Below are 22,480 nucleotides of genomic sequence, written 5' to 3'. Positions count from 1 at the left end.
TGCTTGTATCAGGTGGCTGGCTAACTGACTCTCTGACTATCTCTCTCTCAACACTATGCAGGTGATAATCTATTAATAAAATGGTCTTCCAGAGAATGTTTCAAATTGTCTTTGAAAATTTTAAGTGAAAGCTTCTTGACTGAAAACTAAGGGCATTTCTGATGAATAAATCTTGATTTTTTTTTTTTTATTTTTCCACATTTTCATGTATTCTATTACTTATTAATATGCACTACTTAGTAAATTGCCCTGTGATTCCTTATCCAGATGCCTCTGACCAGCAGAGCACCCGTGTCCTGTTTACAAGTCAGTCGTGGAATCATCGATCATTTGGGTTTGAAGAGAAGTTTAAAGACCATCTGGTCTAGCTCCCCTGCCATGAGCAGAGGTCAGAGAGAAGAGAATGATGATAAATGAGAAATATAGGGCAAAATATTACAGCCACTTGTCATATGGGTTTCATATTTGTAACTTTGCTTGTGCCATACATAAAGGAATGGCAATACTACTGAATTCAGGTGAAAAACCCTGTTCCTTCTACATTAAGCAGAAAAGTGGCTTCCCAGCTGGTCCTGAATATGTGCAATATCCTACCTAACATGAAAAAGAACAGAAAACTTTGGAAAATAAATTAATATGAATTTCTTATTTGATCAGCCTAACTCACACCAGAATGCATGCTAACCAGATAATTTGAAATAGTAAAGGACATTACAGTAGTTCAATCTCTACACCAAATTTTGATTAAAATATTTTTTATAAAATATACCACAAGTTCAGCTAATTAAATGAGAGTAGAATACAGCAGTTCATAAACAGAGTCCAATGATAGGGAAAATAATTTTCATACTTTCAGGTATTCTTTATTTACTTTGGAGTCTAAAAGAGGTAGATATCCAAAGAAAATATTTGTATAAAATATGACTGCTTTACTCCCTCCCTATCTGCAACATGACTTTTGAAATAAATGTGATGAAATTTTCTTTCCTCCTTATATAATCAAAGTTATGGCATATTCTATAAAATATTTATTTTATTTTATTTTTCTTACATTCGGTTCTTAATTTTAAACACCCTTCTCTCTTTGTGCTCAGATCCCAATATTGATGGATGCACAATTAGAATTTACTTCTATGGGATCAAAAGGCATAGGGACCAGTATACTAACAGTGGGTAATAGATGCAGTACCATTTGATGGAATTGTGTTTATGTTGGTCAATACAACGTGTTCTGAAAGTTTTGAAACGTTATCAAAATTGCTGATCTGGGTGGTCAAGGATTTCCGACTCTCTGTACTGGCACGACCTCTGTTGAACCGTTCGTCATGGTGGCTGCGAATGCCAAAGATGCAACAGGAAAATGCTGCTTTAAATTCTTCTCTAAATTTCCCTGTCAACCACAAAAATGACTCATGAAAAAATTGTACTATAAACCGCATTTCATCAAACTTTATAGATTCGGATATAAAGGAGTTATCTAAAGCAAAATTAATGTGAACCACCCAGATGCTCTTCTAATGCAGAAGCAGAAAATCACACTTTAATCATCTGGGAGAAAGACAGAAAAAAGACAACCTTTCTAAGAAGATATGTGAGGTGTGATGTGAAGACTGAATTATTCTTGGCTAGACAGAACAAACTAGAATGATTAATGAAAGTATCTCATGATAGTCTGCTGATTTTTTACATATGTAACAAAAAATAATTGAGCAAATATAGTCTTGAATCCTTACTGATATGTGAAATGAGAGAGCATGGTTAATTTGTATTTTATCAGTAATAGATTTTAAAACAAGATTCACAATATTTGGCAGTCCTATGCTTTTGGGGCTCAGAGGAAATCGTTCAGATCATTCTCATACTACACACCACAAAAAAAAAAAAAAAACAACCTGCTGTGGGCCAATATGTAGTGAGGATCAATAGAGTTTTGCCTCCCTGTGTTTAGCTGCAATACTACCAGGTCAGGTCCTGATTCTGCTCTCCAAGCCAAATGACACAAATACAAACTAAGACAAATCTATACTAGTAAGTAAACAGCATCCTGGCTGTTTCTTTGAAGTTGACCCTACGTGGCACAGTCTGGCCATGCAGGTACTATTACAGACTCACAGCCTCCAAATGCCAATACTTGAATATGACACGCCAGGTGGGGACAGGCCCCGGACTGTGCTACCTGCCAGAGAGCATCCAGGAGTGTTTAGAGGAATGGTAATTGTTTCAGAGCAAAGTCATGCCAGGAACTTCTCTAACACATTAATGTCACACTCTAGCACTTGGATTCAGGCCCTGGCACGCTCTAGGTTACTTATTGGTAGACAGCCTGAGGGTAATGGGATACTTAGGCAACTTCTAGGAAGAGGATCTAGCTCCCACTGGAGGAGCTGAGCTGGAGTTACACGGTCATTAATTTTTGCTATGGTTCATTACATTCAAATTATACATTAAACTTGAATTCTAGACAACTGTAACTTACCACTGAGGAAGTTATAAATAATAGGATTGGCTGCACTGTTTGCGTATACAAGCCAGTGTGAGAATGTGAACCAGGCGTATACAGTTTCTCTGTCATCAGCATGATTAAACATCCCCAAAACCCTACAGAAAGAGAAAAGAAAACCTGAAAGATGGCAAAATTAGAATTCATTTAAAAAGATTTTACAACTTCTAGCCTGATTTTATCTCTGATGACCTATTTGCAGTACCACAAAAAGGCTGAGTCAGCAGTGTTCTCTTACTTGAGAGAAAGAAATCCTCTCCCCAGCCCTCAGACCCCTGTCTTGGTGGTTTGGCACAACTGAGACTTTACTATGGTAAAGATGCATAACTTTTCTGCCAAGTAACTAAAATCATCTGGTGTCAGATAAGCCAAGGAAAGACAGGAAAAGTTGCTTTTGATATACTCATGTCATTGAGCTTCCTGGCTCTAGGCCCACTCTCCAACATACTCTCTAGGCCTTTCTCCAAGTATCTCTGGAATTGAAAAGGCATTGAACTGGCCCCAAACCTGAGGCTACCATAGCAGTTTCTGCCCTCCAGGGAGATCTGCATTTCCCAGACTCTTTACACATTACTTCTGCCATTTAAATGAAAATCTAACTCTGGGCCAACTCTGTTATTGTTGACACAGCCTATGTATTTCCTCTATTTCAGGTTGCAGGTGGCCTGAACCATCTTCTGGAAATAGCTTTCTCTCTACATTTTTACAAAGGAACTTGAGAATTAAAAGTATTTAAATTAAGCCTTAGGGAAGGCCCAGAATTGAGTGGAATGTATTTAAACCTTGAAACTATCCCTTAGAAACTAAAATGTTCCAATTACACTCCAATTAAACAAGCACAAATAACATGCTTGTTTTTGTTAGGATATTCAAATCTTCTGCTATTATTGATTGGTATTCCAGAGGGTTCATGAGGTGTAACTTTACCAAAGCCCTAGTCTTTCAGGAACTGTAAAAAAACCAAGAGTGTACACAATTACATACAAAATTCACAGAGATAAAAAGATAAAAAATTAAAATACAGCTTCATAGGACCAATGGAAGGGTTAGTCTAAGATCTCAAAACTGTACATGAGTAGCTTAGGTTTGAACTCAGCATTTCACAGTCCTTGGAGCCAAGCCACAACGCTGCACTCTGCTGCTAACCTTCAGCTGGTGCTTCAGGTGACTGCACTTCCACGGGGGCATTTACAGCAAACAAGCTGTAATCCCATGTAAATGATGAGGTTTAATGAGGAGATAGGCTAGGTCATTTTCATGAGGAAGATCTTGTTAATAAGAGTTTCATAATCTGGCCATAGTTTAAGTACTGTGAATAGGTTATATATATACATATATATATATATATATATATATATATATATATATATATATATATAAATATATATAGATATATATATATATATATGTTATATATAATGTTTTCTTGCAATTGTATGCTTATTTTCCTGTTCTTTATCATGCAATAAGTAAGCTTATCCTTCAAAAGTATCTGCCAGAATAAAAAGAATCTTGTAACAGAGATTTCTGGTTTTAGACAGAAAGCTTTACCAAGTATTTATATTTTGAGATAAACTTTACCTTTTCAAGACATTGAGGATGCTAATTGGTAGGTAGCAAAGTGCAAAAACCAGAAGGACAACCATTAGCATACGTGCTGTTTTCCTTCTTGCACGAATCTGTTTTATTTCAGCTGCCACAGCACTAATCTTTGACTTTGTTGATTGTCCCAGCCCTCGGGGCTGTGCTGAAGTCTGCTGAGGCTTCCATTTCTTCTGAACAACAGAAGAAGTTCCTGGGATCTAAGGCAGACAAAATAAGGGGCATTTTGAAAAACATTTTTTAAAACAAATTTTAGCTGCAGATATAAAAAGAAAATTAGACACCTTGATATACACAATGTAAGTTCACAAAGATTAAAAGGATTTTTAAATTAAATTATTTGATGTAGCTGCAGGAAACAAACTGAATTTCAGACACACTAGAGGGACTGCCTAAAAAATTTTGTTTTATACACAAATATCAACTGATGTCCTCAAATTTTCTTTACTTCCCACATACCTTGTTTTGCTTGTGTCTTCAGACTATCAAAATTACCAACCCTATTGCTACACTTACATTGCTATAAAGTTCTATGTTAAATGTTTTGTTGTGTAGCAGAGTAGTTTTTCCCATTAATATGCTGCTAATATAAGATACTAAGCAGTTTTTCAGTACTGGAAAACAAGGATTTAAAGCCTGCATAGCTTTAAGTGCCATAAAACCTCCATACTTGCAACCTAGATGACAGTGAAGTGGCTAAAGAAATATTCACAGCTGAAGTGTGGATCTCTCTGTAAAGTTCTTCCAAACTGAGGGAAATAATGGAAAAGTGCCAAAACACAGGAAGAATTACATTAGTCAAAGACATGTTGCAATGAGTTGCATGTTGAACCATGCTATTAAAAAAAAAATAAAGTGCCCTCACATAAGACAAGCCAAGTAAAACAATTTTCCTTCTGTTCCTCTAAATTACTTCCTGCCTGCAGTGAAATGTGAAAGACTACAGATGTCAAGAACTTTCTTAGAGAACCCTATTACAATTACATTTATAATATTTTCAATGTCATATAGTGTGAAAACCTTTTGGCTAGAAATACAGTTTTATTTATGTGTAGTACAATTGTGTGTAGGGTGACTAATCTCCTGTGAAATATTTCAAGTTCAAAAGTATCTGAAAAGTTCACATTGTTGATTGTAACTTTTCTTTTTGTTTTTAATAGGGCTTATCCAGACAAACTGACCAGAAAATGATGAATATTTTTGTATTTATTTAAGAAAGATAAAAGTAAACTCAAAAGCATGCACATTCAGAATAGCTCTAGAAAACCAGCTATGTTGAGGTTTTGGGGGGTTTTGTGGGGTTGGGTGGGGGTTCTTTTTGTTGGTTTGTGGTTTTGCTCTAATTATTTATTTGTTGGCTGGGGGATGTGATTTTGTGTGTGTGTAAGTGTGTGTGTTTGAGTGTGTGAATATCTTCAGACAAGCTCTTAGTTCAGCTTTTATGTACACCCCCAAACATAATTTACAACTATTGGAACATTTTTGGCAAAGTTGCCATGTAATGAGCAGGAAATTTCTGAAGCAAAACTGGGAATAAGTTATACCATTTAGTTTTTACTAATGTATCCATGGATTTAAAACAACTTAGCCCCTTGCGCTTCTACTGTGGATTCCCACTCACACAGCTGAAATCAGTAATACTAGCTTGACAATTGCACATCAGTACTATTGCAAGGGGTTTACCCTACTTGGCTGTGGGGTGTAGCAGAGAAGTGACAGAATTAGAGGAAATGGTCTCAAGTTAAGCCAGAGGAAGTTTAGATTTGATAGAAGGAAAAAATTCTTCACCGGTAGGGTAGCCAAGCCTTGGAACAGGCTGCCTAGGAAAGTGGTTTAAATATCCTGGAGATATTTAAAAATTAAGTAGATCTGGTACTTAGGGACATGGTTTAGTGGTGGACTTGGCAGTGTTATGGTTGTTATGGTTGAATTAAATTATCTTAGGAGCCTTTTTAATATAAATGTTTCTATAATTCTATGATTATGTATATACAAGTATATACAATTGTACACATGGGAGCATAATGCACATATTTTCTTGTTGGTAATTAATCAGTCAGATAATTTTGAAGCATTTGTTTAATTCCAAAATTTCACGGAAAGCCTATTAGCTGTGAATAAACAAGTACTAAAATTTAGAGTTTTACTTTCTTATGCACCTTTTCTCTACCCCCTAACAATTATCAAGGGGCTTATAACCAAAGAAAATCTTTCAATTGTAGCATCAGCTTACAAATATTGGAAGGGTATATTTCAGCTACCAAAAAGAAAATGGATAAATTTCCTAATTATTACTACAAATGTTCTTTAATGTCAATGCATTCGAACATCAGAAACTTGAAGCATACTAGGAAATTGATATTACAAATTGTGTATCAACATTTTCATAATATTCAGTTCATTCAGTTCTATTTGTACAGAAGCTGTTTTTAATCTATTTAAAATCCACACAAGAACATAGACTACTAAATTACTAATTCCTTGCTAATAATTAAAATTATTATTCAAAATTTCTAGTATTTTTGCATGATTGTACTTGCCTTTATAAAGTTGAATCATTAATTTAAGGATTTGCTTGATTTATGCAATCAGAAATTTTAAGAGCTATTACACAAAATATGGGAACAATAACTTGTAATTCAGTCTTCTATTTTTTATATGAATATTTGTATGCACAACACATTACATTTTAAAAAATAACCTTTAGAAAAAATGTAGGGCATAGAAAGCATCTACTATTTATTATATTTTTTCTATCATGTACATCTGAAAGGCTCATTGTACCTTGCAATAAGATCAACACATTTAACTGAATTTCTGATAAACAGCATGTTTTTTTATTGAAACTGTTACCAAAGAATACATTTAGAGCACTTCATTCATTTGTGCTACATGACTGATTACAGCACACCTGCTGCACTTAGGAAAGTGCCTGATGCCTGCAGCCAAGTCACACTTGATAATAGATGTGCACTGGTTTTAATTTCACTTAGTGCAGCCTCTTACACATAGTGCTATCATCCATGCCAGGCAGAGAGACAGCTGTAATTTGGCACCACTGGTAGCACTAAGCCTGTAGTAGAATTTCTCTTTTTGTTACTGAAAAACAAAGGATCATCCTCACCTTGCCAGTGTGCAAGCTGAATGGGGAGAAGAAACATTTTGAAGAACAAATAGACCACCTAAAACAACTGGGGAGTGGAGGTAGGGAGAAGCCAAAAGGAAAAGGTTGGTTTTCAGTCATTCAACTTCTGCTCTGCTTCTGAGCCAGCAATTTCAAGTATGTGTAGGTTAAGAACAATTGCTTTGCATTAACTTACTTAATTAAGAACTTGAGGGGACAGGCAGATTGTAAAGAAGGTACAGAAGAGAAGGCTGAGAAGGATTATGGTGATAAAGTCATTGGGTGATACAGGACAGTTTCAGCAAGGCAGAGCATATTAGAACTATGTTTAGACTGAATAACAAAACTAAGCAAGAAATCCTTTGCCCTGGAGAAGAGTCCCCTTAAACTGTAAAGGTTAAATTTTATCTCCAAGCCATCTTGTTATTTAATCTTATCATCCTAAGTAATTAAAAGCAAAAATAATAATTTAAAGCTGACAAGCAGGATAAACAGCAATTCTTGTTTAACGTAATCTGAAGTGACATATGACTTATGGATGATAACAAAAAGCCTTAAAGTGGATTTGGGATTTCCTATATACGAGTTACTTGTGAGAGATATATTCTGTCAGTATAAGATTTTATCACATGCATATTCAAATATATAAAGTCTATTTGTGATTTCTCTGATGGATCAATATGAACTGCATGAAAAATATTTCTGATGGGGCAGGTATTATCCCCTGCCCAGGACAGCCTCAAAATTAGATGGTATCAAACATACTAGTGAGAGAGAAATGATTCAATCTCACATGTCGATGGAAATATGAACTATGTTAGAGACACTTGAGATGGAATATCTTGCATTATTTCTTCAACAGAATGACTATTTTGTCCATTTCAGAAGGACAGGGCAGCTAGTGGTGGGCTACAGCTATAGATAAATCCTGGATTAAGCAAAAGACATAAGAGCCCACCACAGTCTGGTGCATGACAAATTAGTTCACACACACAAAATGATTTTTTAAAGATTCCTCAAGAAAACAGCATCATTTCACCACTTAAATTCAAATGTTCTTTGTTTGTCTGCTTGGTGAGTTTTTGTTTATTTTGTTTAGTATTCTTGGCTTTTTTCCCTGTATTTTTTATTTGAATCTTGAAAAAAAAAGGTGTTCACATCAGAAATTTTGTCAATTATTTGCCATCAATTCCCATCTAATGTTATTGGTAGCAGCCAGCTTCACATCAGGCAGTTCCAGTCTCCCAATACTGGTAGTTGGACCTTCTAGTTTACATTTTGTTCAGATTGGACTGCCATCAACCTAAGAAAAATAAAAATAAAACTAACAAAATGAGAAGGTCAATCTTAAATTTTGACTGCTACAGGAGATTTTAGCAGATGACCTTATAAATAAGTTCATCCAAGGTATTTCGGTAAGTACTTCAGATACAGTGAGGGAGATTTTTCTTCTACCTAGAATCAATTTTTCAGCTGCCTTTTGCTTTCTTTCTTGCTAAGAGAAAGCCCTTCACAGACATGAGAAATCAAAGTCCTAAGTGAAAAAATGGAGTTTATAAAGGAAGAGGCTGTACATGGGAATCTGCACAAAGTTGCAAGAGCAAGTAAACAGAGCCAGTCTAAGTGACTTACCTGGCGACACCACAGCTTTCGGAATATTTGCAAATAGGCCAACACCATAAGACACAGTGGTGCCATGTAGGTCACCAGAAAAAAGCATGTGTGATACATTTTGGGGTAAACCTCAGCTGGAAAGAGAATTCAAATAGGAAAGGTGTGTTTAAATATATGTACATTTCAAAATCACCTTAAGAAAAATTATTAATATGCATATGCATATTTTTCAATATAACAGGAAAGTGTATCAAATAATATTATGGTCAAGATTGGTTTTTTAATGACTTCTAGATACATTCTACTAGAAATGTACTTTTTATCCCAAGGATCTCCTATACCACTTTTTTGATTTCTTACCATATTACTACTTTACATATGGAGTCTTAAGAAGTTTTACTTTCTGTTAAAACAGTGATGGATTAATTTTTTTATCTAAAAATGAAATGTTATCTGTAAATGAAAAATTTTGCTGTCTAAAAAACATAAGTAATCAGCCAACCTACCTCATCCTTGACATATTGAAAGGTTGTGTGTCATTAGTTTTAATTCTGCAAAGGCTACCATGTATGCCTGAGTAAACTGCTCAATCCCTCACCTACAAAGACTGCAACTGCAAATTACAGCGCACAGCACAATGATGGGACGAGAGACACACATTTCATAAATCACTTGGTGGTGGCAGAATATATCCGATTAAGATGCAGTAATTAATTATTATTATTAAATTTTAAAAATAGAATCAATGCATTCAAGTGCTTTAAACCTAGGAAATCTCCAAGATGGTTTTAAAGTCCCATTTAACAATAATGAGTTTGGTAGTGTTATGTTCTATTTTTCCATGTATCTCTTTTCAAAAGACAACTTATGAATGTTATTTGCTTAGACAAAACATCATAGAAGTGCTGTTGAGTGTATTGAGTTTTAACACTGTTGCATCTTAAACTCCATCAGTAATTTATACCAGAATGTGCAGTGCCTGAAAGCTTGTCTTCTCTTTTGTAGCATTAATTGCAGTTTGCTATTACCAATTGTTGGTATTAATTACTACTTAACATCTGTGGATGGCCACAGAAAAGGAATGAATATTTTGGACAGTAACAACACATAGCAGAAGAGAAACTGCACCCCATGAACAGTTAAATTGCAAGGTAATCTTAAGCATTACATCTTGGATAAAGAAGGAAAATTTATGTTAATTTCTAGAATTTCCAAATGTTTCAGGATGATAAGACCTGCAAGACCTGATTGCTTTTTTAATTAAAAAAAAAAAAAAAAAAGAAAAAGATTAAAAGAAGGGGAAAAAAAAAGGAAACAAAAAGAGTTGCATGAGATCAAAACTTTGGTGCATCAAAATTATTTTCTGCCTGTTAAAGTGACTGAGACTGTGGACCCTATCAAAAAAGAGCATGCCAGAAGAATTTCAGAGCTTGTTCAGACAAAGATATACAAAGACTTGCCCCACAACTCTCATAGCAGGGAGGAGAACACCATAATGTAAATTCCAGGCTCACTCTCAAATTCAGACTTGAGTAATATCACACTTGCTGTTGGACCTGACAGTGCCTGCTGGTACACCCAGAAAACCTCCAGTATCAAGGAGATGAAAACCTGCTACAGCAAAATCCAGCCAATGTACATTCCCAGAAAAGGTAATGACATTTTATAGCTTTGATAGATCAGGGCTCAAAAAATTCAGATGAGTAGTATTTGACTTCTTACTTGCCCTAAGATCCTGTAGCAAACCAGCTTACCAGCTCCTAACTAGCAGCTGCAGCTACTAATGCTTGTCAATGTCCCTGGGTGAGCCAGACCATTTGGGGCAGGTTTTTTATAATTGGCATTAACCTGAGAATATATGTGATTGATGATCTCAAACTTGCTTTTGCATTCCAGAAAATGCAGCCTCACAGCAGTCCTGCTACCCAGGGAAGGACTGACATCCATGTTTCACAGGTGGAGAGATTAAGGAGACGCTGGAGTAACGTGACTTACTGGGATCACAGGGGGTCAGAATTGAAAGTACATTCTTTCTGCTCAGGAGGAGGTGCCACCTGCCTCATCAGTGCTCTGCCGGCAGCTGGGCCCCTTTCAGGTAGGACAGTACATATTTAAAAGGCCATCTGGAGTTTATGACTTCCAGTTTAGCATTCCAAGTAAAGTAAAACATTAAATGAGCCTAGCTATCTACAAAGAACTGAGGACCAGGTTGGAGGAAGATCCTAACACTTGCCTTTGAAGTTTAGCCACCTGGAAAGTGCCAGCTGCTAAACATCAAAGGAAACCTGTCCCTCCTCCACCCTGGGAAAAGCCTTTTGCAGAAATTTTCCCTAAGAAACATGACTCTGCTTAGCTTCTCAAGCCAAAGAAAAGCTTTAAAGCAGTTTGACAATCACAGCAGCAAGAAGGAGGAGGGCTGGCTAAGGATACTATTCATTTATCAAGTGAGTTCCAGGCTCCTTGAATACAAACATCAATCAGTTTGTGGTCCTGCCTGACTGGGATGGCTGAAACTCTTACTGCCAAGCAGAAGAGGAGAAAAGTGTCCTTGCCTTCTGTGGTAACATAATGGACTTCAGGACAGGGGGAGATTGTTCTTAGCTGGGGTAACCACCTCTTTAAGAATAAAGCAAGGACTTTAATCTCTCTTGCTGCTAGTCTATTGAAAAGAGATAATAAAACATAAACAGGTGGTCATAGGGGTTGGACTAGATTAGGATCAGCATTCATACACTGCAATTACCCCACCCAATAAAGGATCAGTATGTTAAAACAAGTTTTCATTTGTCTACTGCAGTGGTTATTAAACACATCTTAAATTTTTCTAAAGCTCCCCTCTCCACATGGTCTTCCAGTCCCAGCCTGAAACTGGTAGATTGAAAATATGGCTTCTGGATTTTTGCCAAAATTTTGCTATATTTGTGTAAATACATAATGTATACATAAGCATATTTAATAAAATTGAAATAAACACTCAAAATGTTTTCATATGAAATAGCCCCTTTAGCCATAGTGCTTAACAAAATTAGTACTCCTGACAGTTTCCTTAAGAATAGGGAGAAACAAGACTAAGTTTGTTGAGCATCAGTAGAGTTTTCAGGTTCCCTACTCTCAGGAAGATGTGAGTTCTGGAGTTACCAACATAGAGGAGCAATGCAACTAAAAGTGTATATTTTTCAAATAAAGCTTGATAATTAGGGATGTTAGGGAGTGGGTGCCCATAGCACGAAAAAATCCACTACATAATGCAGTGCTTCCAAGCTAAATTCCTATGTCAGAGTACTTAGGGTTAGCTAATACTAAAACTCTATCTTGAAACCTAATATATTGTGCTTGAGTTATCAATTTACAATAACACTCAGCCTAATTTGAATATTAGAAATATTAAGACTTCCTTCTACATTAAAATATCCTACGAGTTTTTAATTAAATTCTGAACAGTTTGATAAACAGGATATGTAAAGCTTCTTGTACTGCAATTTCCAGCTGTTTTCCAGAATTAAAACAATGTGGTTTTGCAGTATTGTATGAATAGTCTAAGGAAAAGGAACACAAAGTCTTCCCTTTGTTTCCATTCAGCAATGCCGTTTTGGGAAAGAATTATCTCCATATTCTTTTTAACCTTTGTAAAGGGCTTGGCTAATGCACTTTGGCTAATACTCTCTTCTTGAACAGCTCTAAGACAATGTACTTAACTGACTTGGACACATGGTGAACTCATTTTAATATATATTTCTTTTATTTTGACCCTTTTATCATCAAATTCAGCATGGCAATTACAGACTATTATAGAGCTGTTGCCAACTCTGGCTCCTTAAGTGAGCCTGCATGGGTCACATGTTGGATCCTTCTGCATTCCCAAATAAAATATTGTTATTAGACAGTACTCAAGATGAAAAACCCTCAGCCTAGAATTGGCAATGAATTTTACATTCAGGAATGCCAGAAGCAATTATAAAGAAATTGAGCCCTGTTTTAGGCTGAACTATTGCTCCATTTGCAGTCACTGGCAGCTTCCCAACAGCACACTCAAATCTCATTAGTCAGGGTGGCGACTATTTGTTCACCGTTGAGGAGCCCAAGTGTCACAGTACTCATCAGACCTTCCCTCCAGACACTCATCAGACTTTTATGGTCTCCAGCAGCTGGTCCTGTGTCTGTGTAGGGTACAGTGTTGTCTCCTGCTTTGGCATCTCTGACATCTTCCTGGACACAGCTTCCAGTTACTCTTCCGTAGCACCTCATGCTTCAATGGCCCTGGGGTCCCAGAATTACAACAGACTTCCAAAGTGGAAAGTGTTGGAAAGTGTTACTAAGCATCCTCTTTTTGCAGTCCCAGTCTTTAACATTCACAGTTTAACATCTTCAGAACATATGGTGTACATCATATTCTGCAAAGATTTTATCAGATGTACTGTAATTTTAGACAGCATTAATTGTATACAGTTCTAAACAAAGCAATAAACATCCAAAATACAATCCCTTTCTCAAAATTGACTCTCCTATATAACTTTCTCAGGGTCTTTTGAGTGTATGCAACATCTACATCTCTACTTTCTCTTTGCAAATATGGGTTATTTCTAGCAGCATTGATTTTTTTCTCCTTCAACATCCTCCTAGATAGCTCTTTCTTTAACCCTCTATATTTGCATAGTCAAAAGAGGCAAAACAAAATCCAACAAAAATGTATCTATTTTCTATAAAAATATTTGCTTTTTATTTCTTTTTCCAGCTTTAAAGCTCTCCACTCATTTCAAACCACTTACCCTTTTCTTTTTTTCTTCTTTCTGGGGGGCTTTGTGATTTCAAACCCTATTTTTCAGTAGAAAAACTGCATATTCGATGCTTTGAACTAGTTCAGAGTCCTTAGACACTTTCAACAGAATGGAAATTATTTTTTAATTACACTATATAGCCTGTAGTCTGAAAGGGATGTATATATATGTAATCCTCATTGATAAAATACTATTAACTCTACTTTTACTGTGTAATTCCATGATTTTGAGAAATCTGCTTGTAATTTAATGCATATAAAGATTCTTCCTTCAAGTTACTATGATAAGCTACTATTAGAACATGGAGATTTTTAAGGATATCTGAAATGTACCAGCAGACTGGTGCAATGATGGTGTATTGCCATTAGAAGAATTATTCATTCAAAAAGCAGCAAGATAAAAATAGGATTGTTATCTTTCAGTGGAGTGAAAACTTTTCCATTTCAGAAAACTTTTTAATATAAAATTATTCTTTTCATGTTCAATATAAATAATCATTTTAATAAATTGGAGTGTTTGTTCTCCTTTTCTGAAACCAGACACAAAAAAAATTGATTCTGTACATGAGTACTTGCCTTTATTATAATCCCCTCTGTCTCTCCAAACATCCAAGTGAAGGCTCACATCATAACCTGAAGACCAGTAGACTTAAATTTAGACAAATACATAGGAGTAGAGTCTTGCAAGCACATGGCAGTTTGAGTTGGTTGTTTATTGTTGGTTTTTTTTTTTTGTATAATGGGTGCTTCACCTCAGGCTGCAACTACTTCAGCACAACTGAACAAGAGGCACTCTTTAAAATAGTTCTAAACCTACTACAGCTCAAAAGCAGCACTTTCCCAATAAGAATCAAAAAGTGGCCAATGCAGATCTGGAAATTCTGAGATTACATTTCCTGATGAAATGCTCTCTTGCCTTCCTAATTAATTAAGCACATCATTTCCTAGGCTGAGATTAAAAGAATCTTTGCTGCAGAGTTAACTCTGAAGTGATAAAGGCATGAATGATTGCTTCTGTGCCAAAATGAGTGGACAAAAATTGTACTTGGAATGAATGCTGTGAAAGAAAGTAGTCACATAACTACTGCAGTATCCTGCAGCAGAAAGGGATACAAAATTTTTCACAGATGAAGGAAGAACACTAGAAGAGCAGATTTGTTCTCTCCAATGAAACACGAAGTATAATACAGCTTAACAGAGACTTCCTCTCAGCTACAGACTCAGGGCACACCTTCGTCTGCGATGAGTAGCAGTGAGCTAGTGGCCACCTCTGCCCCCTTGCCTTATCCCAGAAGACTGACTGGGATGAAGGAGATAAAGAGCAGGGAATGTGATACCCAGTGTCTTCTCATTAATCCTCTGGTGGCTCTGTGAAAGCCGTTAGCAGGAAAGGAACTTCCAGAATAACACATGGAAGAGCCCTTAGCAGTTAAGCTAATTTATCATGATAATGAAACACAGGTGAGCCAGTTGTATTTTATCACAATTGTTCACAGGTCTGGAATCTTCTTCTACAGAGACAGCTCTGGGAGAATATCTGATTGTGTTTCAGCCGGATTCAAGGCTATTAAACAGGCACCTTTTAGTTATATGTTTTTGCAAACTTGGCTTTATTTTCCTGTGTGTGAATAATGGTATAACTGATGGCCATTATATCCAGTGTCAGAGTCACAGCATGTAACTCATGCACTCTGTTAGCACTGGAGGTGTGCCAAGGCCCACCAGAGTCGAGCCCCAACCATTCGGGTGGGTGGCTCACACCACTTGCTGTGAATGAAGACAAAATAGAAGTAGTTACTCCCTGGCAATCCTTACAGCTTCAGTCAGACACCGAACATGTTAGATTTAAAGTTAATCTGGAAATGCAGGGTTACACTTCTTGTATAGATTAATTTGTAACTGATCACTTTCACAAAGTTATTTAAATTATTTTGTCCATGACTAATTTCAAATTTTAGATTAACTCACTACCCCATATTGATGACATCTCTGCAAATTCTGCAATGACACGTAATTTGCATTGAACTCCCAGGAGATACCTATAAACAATAGTCAAATGCTAGAAATTAGCAAAATATCAGGTAAACAGAAAATCTGTCCTTGTATAGTTACTTCGTAAGGCTAAGTACTGAAATCTTTGTAAACCTTCAATGTACATCAGTCACAGAATTATATAAGCATAAGCATTGAAGGGTGGGAACATTTCTACCCTCTGGAGAGCATTAACATGGTCAAGACACTAGTTAGCCTCATTCATTTAAACTTCATTTAAAATGTACTTTAAGGCTCAAAAACACAAAAAAAATCCACAGAAATTTCACAAAACTTGAAAAATTATAGTTCTAGGAAAGCCTACATAATCAAGAACATTTTGTGTTATGTTTATGCAACTTGAATTCATATTACCATCTCCTGATATTTGGATTACTTTTTCATTACCTTATAGCAGTACAAATTCAGCTTGTATGGTCAATGACAGACTCACCTCCCCAGTGCTCATCACACACTGTGAACAAGGTGGTTTTGTTGGCTAATCCTGGGAACACACTGCTGCACTCCATAACAATAGCCTGAGGAATCATTATGATGCAGGACACAATCCAGATAATTATAATGCTGTTCCTTGCTCGCTTGGCTGTGCTTTTAAACATCAAAGGATGACAAATTGCATACCATCGATCCAAAGCAATGCAGCTGAGTGTTAGGACAGACACAGAGACTGAAACTGTCTAAAGAAAAGGGAATATTATGTAAGTGCAAATGTAGGGCTTTTTCCCAGAGTTTCAAAATTATTTATTGTACTTTTCCCCCAGAATTTAAAAAATTATTTATATTTTCAACACAGTTCATTATCTGCAATTGTTAAAAAGACTCAGAAAAAAAAAAAAGACTCCTTTTAAATGTCTTCTTACAGAATTAGAACAGATATCCTCATCTGCTGTACTCCTACAAGAATCCACAAGACAATTCACACATTAAGATGCTAACTAAACAGAACAGCTGTTGCAAAATCAAATTTTGAAATAGAAAATGTAATCAACTGGGAATGTATAAAACTTTATCTGAAGAAAAAGCTTTTAAAACATTAGACAGTGTTTTTGGGTTTTGGTTGGTTTTTTTTTTTTTTTTTGTTTTGGTTTTGGTTTTTTTTTTTTTTTAAATTATTTGTTGGTTTCTATATTATATTAGCATACCAGAGCAAACAAGTTGCTTTTTATTTTTACAAGAACAATGAAACTCAGGATCTCATGAAAAGGTCCTTGACAACAATCAGCTTAAGGTAGACTAAGGTATTTTACCTTTTATTCAGCAAAGAAAATAACCTATCACTTTAGTTTTATTGTTTCAATTTGTATGCTTGGTGATCACTCACTCTTCAGATTTTCTTTCACTAGAATGGAGGTTTTGAAAAAAAAGTTGTGATTTTTATTGTATCAAGTAGAGCTCATAGCTTCTGGAGAACTTTGCCTTTGACAATATGATTCTTTGGCCATAGAGGTATCTTCTGAAATATAAATTGTGCTGGAGGCACAGAGCTGATGATCTGCATACACTCTGAGTACTGCTTAATCATTCTGAATTTTAATGACTAAAAAGCCAAACACTTGTCATTCTAGTTTACCCAGTTCATCCATACACCTATTCTTAGAAAATGTATTTATCAATCATTTTGATGCAAATGATTTCAAAACTAGTTGAGTCCATGGGTAAATGAGAAGCAATTATTGCTTAAGGCAGACAATCCGACCAAGTCCCAGGGAACCTGTATACTTTGACACAAATTCAGTAAACCCAAAAAAAGCCCATACTGCCTTTAGAAGTTGGATTCTCTGTCCTGGACACTTGTGTAGCTGTTCAGATCCATCCAGAGAGAATATTAATGACTTTATTTCTATTTACAGATATTTAAATTCCTTTACATCCCTTCTGAATCATTAATAAAGATCACAAAAAGTAAAGAGCATCAGAAAAATGTCCCAAAGGATGTATTGCCGAAGTCCAACAATCCAGATGGATGAAAACCAGTCTTTATTATGCATAATCATATTCCCAAGTGGAACAGTCTTTTAGGCTTCAGCATGTACTCTGAGATACTTACTCAGTATCAGGTATGGACTTCCATTGGATTAGAAGTATTAGGAAGATACTATTGTCATTTCTGGTTTTCATAACATGGGTAACGAGTACACAAACAGAAAAATAATACCTGTAAGTAGGGAATCACTTTACAGAGGGTCTGCCCAAAGAACCATGTTTCTGTGATGTCCACAACTAAAGTTGCTGGAAGACAAGTAATTGTGACCAGAATGTCAGCCAGAGAAAGATTCACTATGAAGTAGTTGGTAACAGTCCGCATGTGATGGTTCTTCCACACTGCAAGGCAAACTGAGTTTGGAAAGACAAGTTAGTGAGATGGAAATGACTGAGGAAATGTTTTAAGAGGAAAACATTTGACTTTGTGGAATTAAGGAAATGTTTGTGTCCTTTGTTTAACACAGAATATCTGAATATGTGGTTCAGTGCAAGAACTGTGTGTTTTCTTTCAGAGTGGAAACAAGAGGGTACATGTAGAGTCTTGATACACAAAGAGTTTTCCACAGACTGCAGTATGGGAAATAATCCAATATACAAAGCATCTTACTTCTCTGGTAGTTAATCTTTACTAACTACTTATACAACTTTCTTCATTTCTCTTTCAAGTCATTGGCTCTAGTCTACAGCAATACACATCTACACCTTTAAAAGTTTACCTCTTTTCTTGTGATAGCATGATGCTTAAATCAAATTACTACAACACAGAATCTTGTAAGCTGTACAAATATAATTTTATAAAATATTTTTATGGGTTTAATATATCTATTGCATCTGCAGAGAATCTGTAACAATTTTTTGGGTAGCTGTGATTTGAATTAATAAAAGTAATTTTTGCTGTATTAAATGTTACATTTTTGATGACGATCAAAAGCAGCACATAGCAGACACTTTATGAGATGTACCATTAAAACTTGTTTTGTATATTTTATGTCACTCTTTTTCAATCTGAAAGACTTTTAGAAATTAGGCAAATCAATCTTTAAAACCACTTCACTAAATTCATAAACTGCTGGATTAAAAATGAATTAAATGAATTAAACCTAAGAAAGTATCAGAAAATAAACTTTTAAAATAATTTTGGAAGTCAAACCCTGAGTGACTGGTGCAATCAAAAGCTTTGGAATTATTTAGATTTTTAAATTCATTCACCCAAAGATCTTTAAAATCTGATGCACAAAATTTTCCCATAAGCACCACAATACTTTTTGTAAGACAAGAATACAATTCATTGTACATCAAAAGGTCTTCGCTGCAAACAATTATTCATCCATCACGCACATCTAGATGAATATTCAGTCTCCTAATCTGTCAGGACATAGCACAATGCTTAATTTAGGTATACTAAACAGGTCAGAAAATGTTAAAAAATTGAGCTAAAAAGATCCTCAAGACATTGCCCAAATCCAAAATGGAACCTGCCAGAGTTAAGCCACTCTCTTATAGTCATTAAACTTGCTAAAACAGCTGGGGAAGAAAAGACACAGACTTTAAGGCACATAAGCTTTTGAGATCAGATGCTTCTTTAAATCCTAAGAAGGATGACGTGTCTGAAAGCTTCTGTCTATCTTCCAGCTGTATCTCTTGATCTCATAAAATATACCACTTCACTCCACAAATCTTGTTTTATGTCTGCAGAGCAACAGAACTACAGCAAGATTACAACCATACAACTGTTTTCGAGTTTACGTTTGAAAATATGTTGTATTTTAAGATCTCACACATCTCTTACATGTGTTGCACAGTTTAACTATCTTCCCTACAAAACAACAACAACAAAAAATCTAAAATCTACTTTTATTTTGCTGCTCTTTATATACATTTTTTTTCTGCAGATAGGCAGGAATGAGGAAGAGTTTTTTTCCTGCAGCAATGCTTCACATATGTAAGAATTTTTGTTATATATTTCCTCAAAACTTCAGAGCTCTTTATCTTTTACTCTCAGTTACTTCAAGAACTTCTGCAACCATCCTTGTTGCTGCTCTCTGGACACTTTCAGACTGAACTGAACCTTTCTGGTGAGAGTACAGTGACCAAAACTGGCAGAATACGCTTTCAAGATATTACCAGTGTAGTGGCAGGAGCTGAGATTGCAGTACTTCTTCATGAGGGCTATGTTTAGATACTTAGACAAGGACACAGAGAAAGGGAGAGGCTAGGTGGCCTTCAGTTTCTCTAAGACCAGGTGATTTTATTAACTACCTTAAGATATGGGTTTCCAAGGTTCATTGAAAACCTCTGTTGTGATGCAACATATGCTCTTCATATATTTTAATGTGTTGCAGAGGTAGCTCTGGATTCTGTAGCTCATATAAATTTAATTTTTCTATATCTGTATCATGCTGTCATAAATGCAAATGAAAACCTCTCTACAAAGTTCTTCATTGTTCTTGCACTGGTTTTGAAAAGAATACAGTATAAATTTCTTCTCCTGTTTTCTTCCTGAATACAGGATTTCAGGTTTTCTTAGTTTTGGCCTCAGACCCCTAAAAGGCAAGGCTTATAAATGAAAGGCTTAAAGAAAATATCATATTGATTGTATTTTCTTCTCATTTGGAAGATTTACAGTACCTACCAAAGGAAATATTTCTACAGCATTGCATTATAATTACAACATAACAAATAAGAGCTTTATCACTGTCATTTGTGCATGGGGTTGCCACAGTTAAAGCCTGATAGTACAGAGGCAGCACCTAACAGGGAATTGCTGCCCCTCTGGAATGTTGTTTGCAGTTGGAAATGCAATGCTGGGGAAAAAATGCAAAACCCATTTTCACTTTCAATAATTTTAATATTTAACACTAAACATTTGAAGATCTGGACATTTACTTATAGCTGGTTCCTTGTCTTAAGTACAATTCATGTTGAAAGTGTGGTCCTTTATTTTTTTTTATCAACAGTCAAGAATTAATTAAAAAGTTGTTTAAAAGTTCAGAGTTTGCCTACTTTTTTCTCATATTATGGTTTCAACAGTCCTATGTTCTACCCATTCAGACAAGTACATCATTTACAGCCATGGATGTCAATGCCTAAAGGTGCAAGGTTTAAGCAGATATGTTTGGTCTTTGACCAGGCCTATTCCCATTCCTCTGCTGGTCCATGTGAAAAAGACCTGAACATAAACATTATTTCTGGTAAAACAAATCCATTAAATTGACAAATATGAGGTCAATCTCACTGGCAGCCAGCTATATCAGAAATCAATTCATAGCATTCTACATGTTGAGTTCATGCAGACTGTATGAGCAACTGAAACCTTGTGATACCCCAGAAATCTAAGACTTGCTACCATTTTCATCTCTGACACAAAGAAAGTGAAGTGCAGAGCAGAAGTTGTTAAAGGCCCTACAGTAAATCAGACACAGAATGAGAAACTTGGACTCCTAATTCCCTGCCATGTACTAAACCTTCCAGATCCCACTGGCTTAACACAGATGTAATTCATCCAGATGAACTTCAGTGCTTGCTGTTCCTCAGAGTAACATGAAAGACCATGCCTCTTGCTACTCAGGGTGTAGCAGTATAGCAGGGTATTCAGGAAAGCCAAGGTACAGAAACTACCCCTGAATTGCATTGAATTGTAATCTGTGGGGATAGGCACCTGAAAGGTGAAAAAGCCCAATAGCTAGCAAGCATAGAAATGCAAGCTAATTTGTTTCTTTATATTTCTCTGCTTATGCTTGTGTATTTCTCCTTTTGACCTCTTCTCTTCTTCACAGCATATTTCCATTCTTTTTGTGGCACATAGCATAAGAGCACCTTAATCAGTTTTACATATTACCATAATAATTTACATATTACCATAATAATTAAATATCCCAGAAACTCATTCCATGAATGTATTGGAAAAAAAAAAAAAAAAGACAGAGCTTGTGAAAAAAAGAGGAAGTATTTTAAAACCAAGTCAGCTTTCTCTGCCCTCACTGCCCTCTGCTGTTTGCAATACTGTTTTCAACCTGCCACGAACATTGGTAATATTTTCCTTCAGTGCAAGGCTAAAAAGCTGTGAGGATCTGCTACGAGTTATTTGAATAGGACAGAATGATAAAAAGTCATAAATAAGTTCTAAATTACATAAAGTTAGTTGAATACATTCCTTCCAGTCTCGCTCTTTCTGAGTTTACTACAGTCCAAGGTTACTCAATAGTCTTGGACAATAGCTTCATTGCTAGTGTTCTAGCAGCTCATCAAGAAAGATTCTCTAACCTGTGCTCAAAACCTGCTATTTTATAGGAATGAAAAGTTGTTTGACTATACCACTGAATATTATGAAGCTAGTTAAGTATCAGAACAAAATAATTTCATATACTCTCCACTTGTACTCCTTTAATTACACATTTTCATCTCAGGCAGTTTTACAGAGAGGCACTCGGCTCAACATAGAAACACTCAAGTAACATGCTAGGTAAAGAAAGTTCCATGGAGGTGAAATGCCATCTGCCTACCCAAACAGAAATAGCACAGAGCTGTGAATTTCCACTTATCTCAAAGAACAGAAGAAAGGATAAGAAATGTAGTAGATTCTCAATTGGGAGTGTATTTTACCAAAAAGCACTTCAAAATAATAAAATAGGAGATGAGGCCAAGAGAAGTCTTCCTAAAATGCTTGGGAGATACCATGGTGTTAATAGGATGACTGTTTAGTTGGAGTACAGGAAAATGGCCCAAACTAAGCTCTTTAGATCTCCACCAAAAAAAAATCTCTGTAATAGAAAAGTAAGTTAATAAAACTTCAATTTAACATTATATGCAAAGCTTTTATGCAGCCTTTGAT

The 22,480-nt window shown here is 35.7% G+C and overlaps 1 protein-coding gene across 2 annotated transcripts in view; it reads right to left on the bottom strand.

Moving 5' to 3' along the window:
• HCRTR2 (hypocretin receptor 2) overlaps positions 1-22,480 on the bottom strand; it is a 45,259-nt gene that overhangs the window by 4,993 nt on the left and 17,786 nt on the right. For both annotated transcript variants that reach the window (XM_085574662.1, XM_021551140.4), the window contains 6 exons: positions 17,822-18,000; positions 16,100-16,343; positions 8,859-8,974; positions 4,082-4,302; positions 2,477-2,598; positions 1,190-1,390 (listed from right to left, as the gene is read on the bottom strand). In XM_085574662.1, coding sequence (XP_085430788.1) covers positions 1,190-1,390; positions 2,477-2,598; positions 4,082-4,302; positions 8,859-8,974; positions 16,100-16,343; positions 17,822-18,000 — 1,083 coding nt within the window. The remainder of the gene's footprint in view (positions 1-1,189; positions 1,391-2,476; positions 2,599-4,081; positions 4,303-8,858; positions 8,975-16,099; positions 16,344-17,821; positions 18,001-22,480) is intronic.

The sequence above is a fragment of the Lonchura striata genome, chromosome 3, assembly GCF_050655825.1.
Source record: "Lonchura striata isolate lonStrDom1 chromosome 3, ASM5065582v1, whole genome shotgun sequence".
In the NCBI taxonomy this organism is placed as follows: Eukaryota; Metazoa; Chordata; class Aves; order Passeriformes; family Estrildidae; genus Lonchura; species Lonchura striata.
The sequence above is the reverse complement of the archived record's forward strand: the minus strand, read 5'-3'. Positions and strand labels throughout refer to the sequence as shown.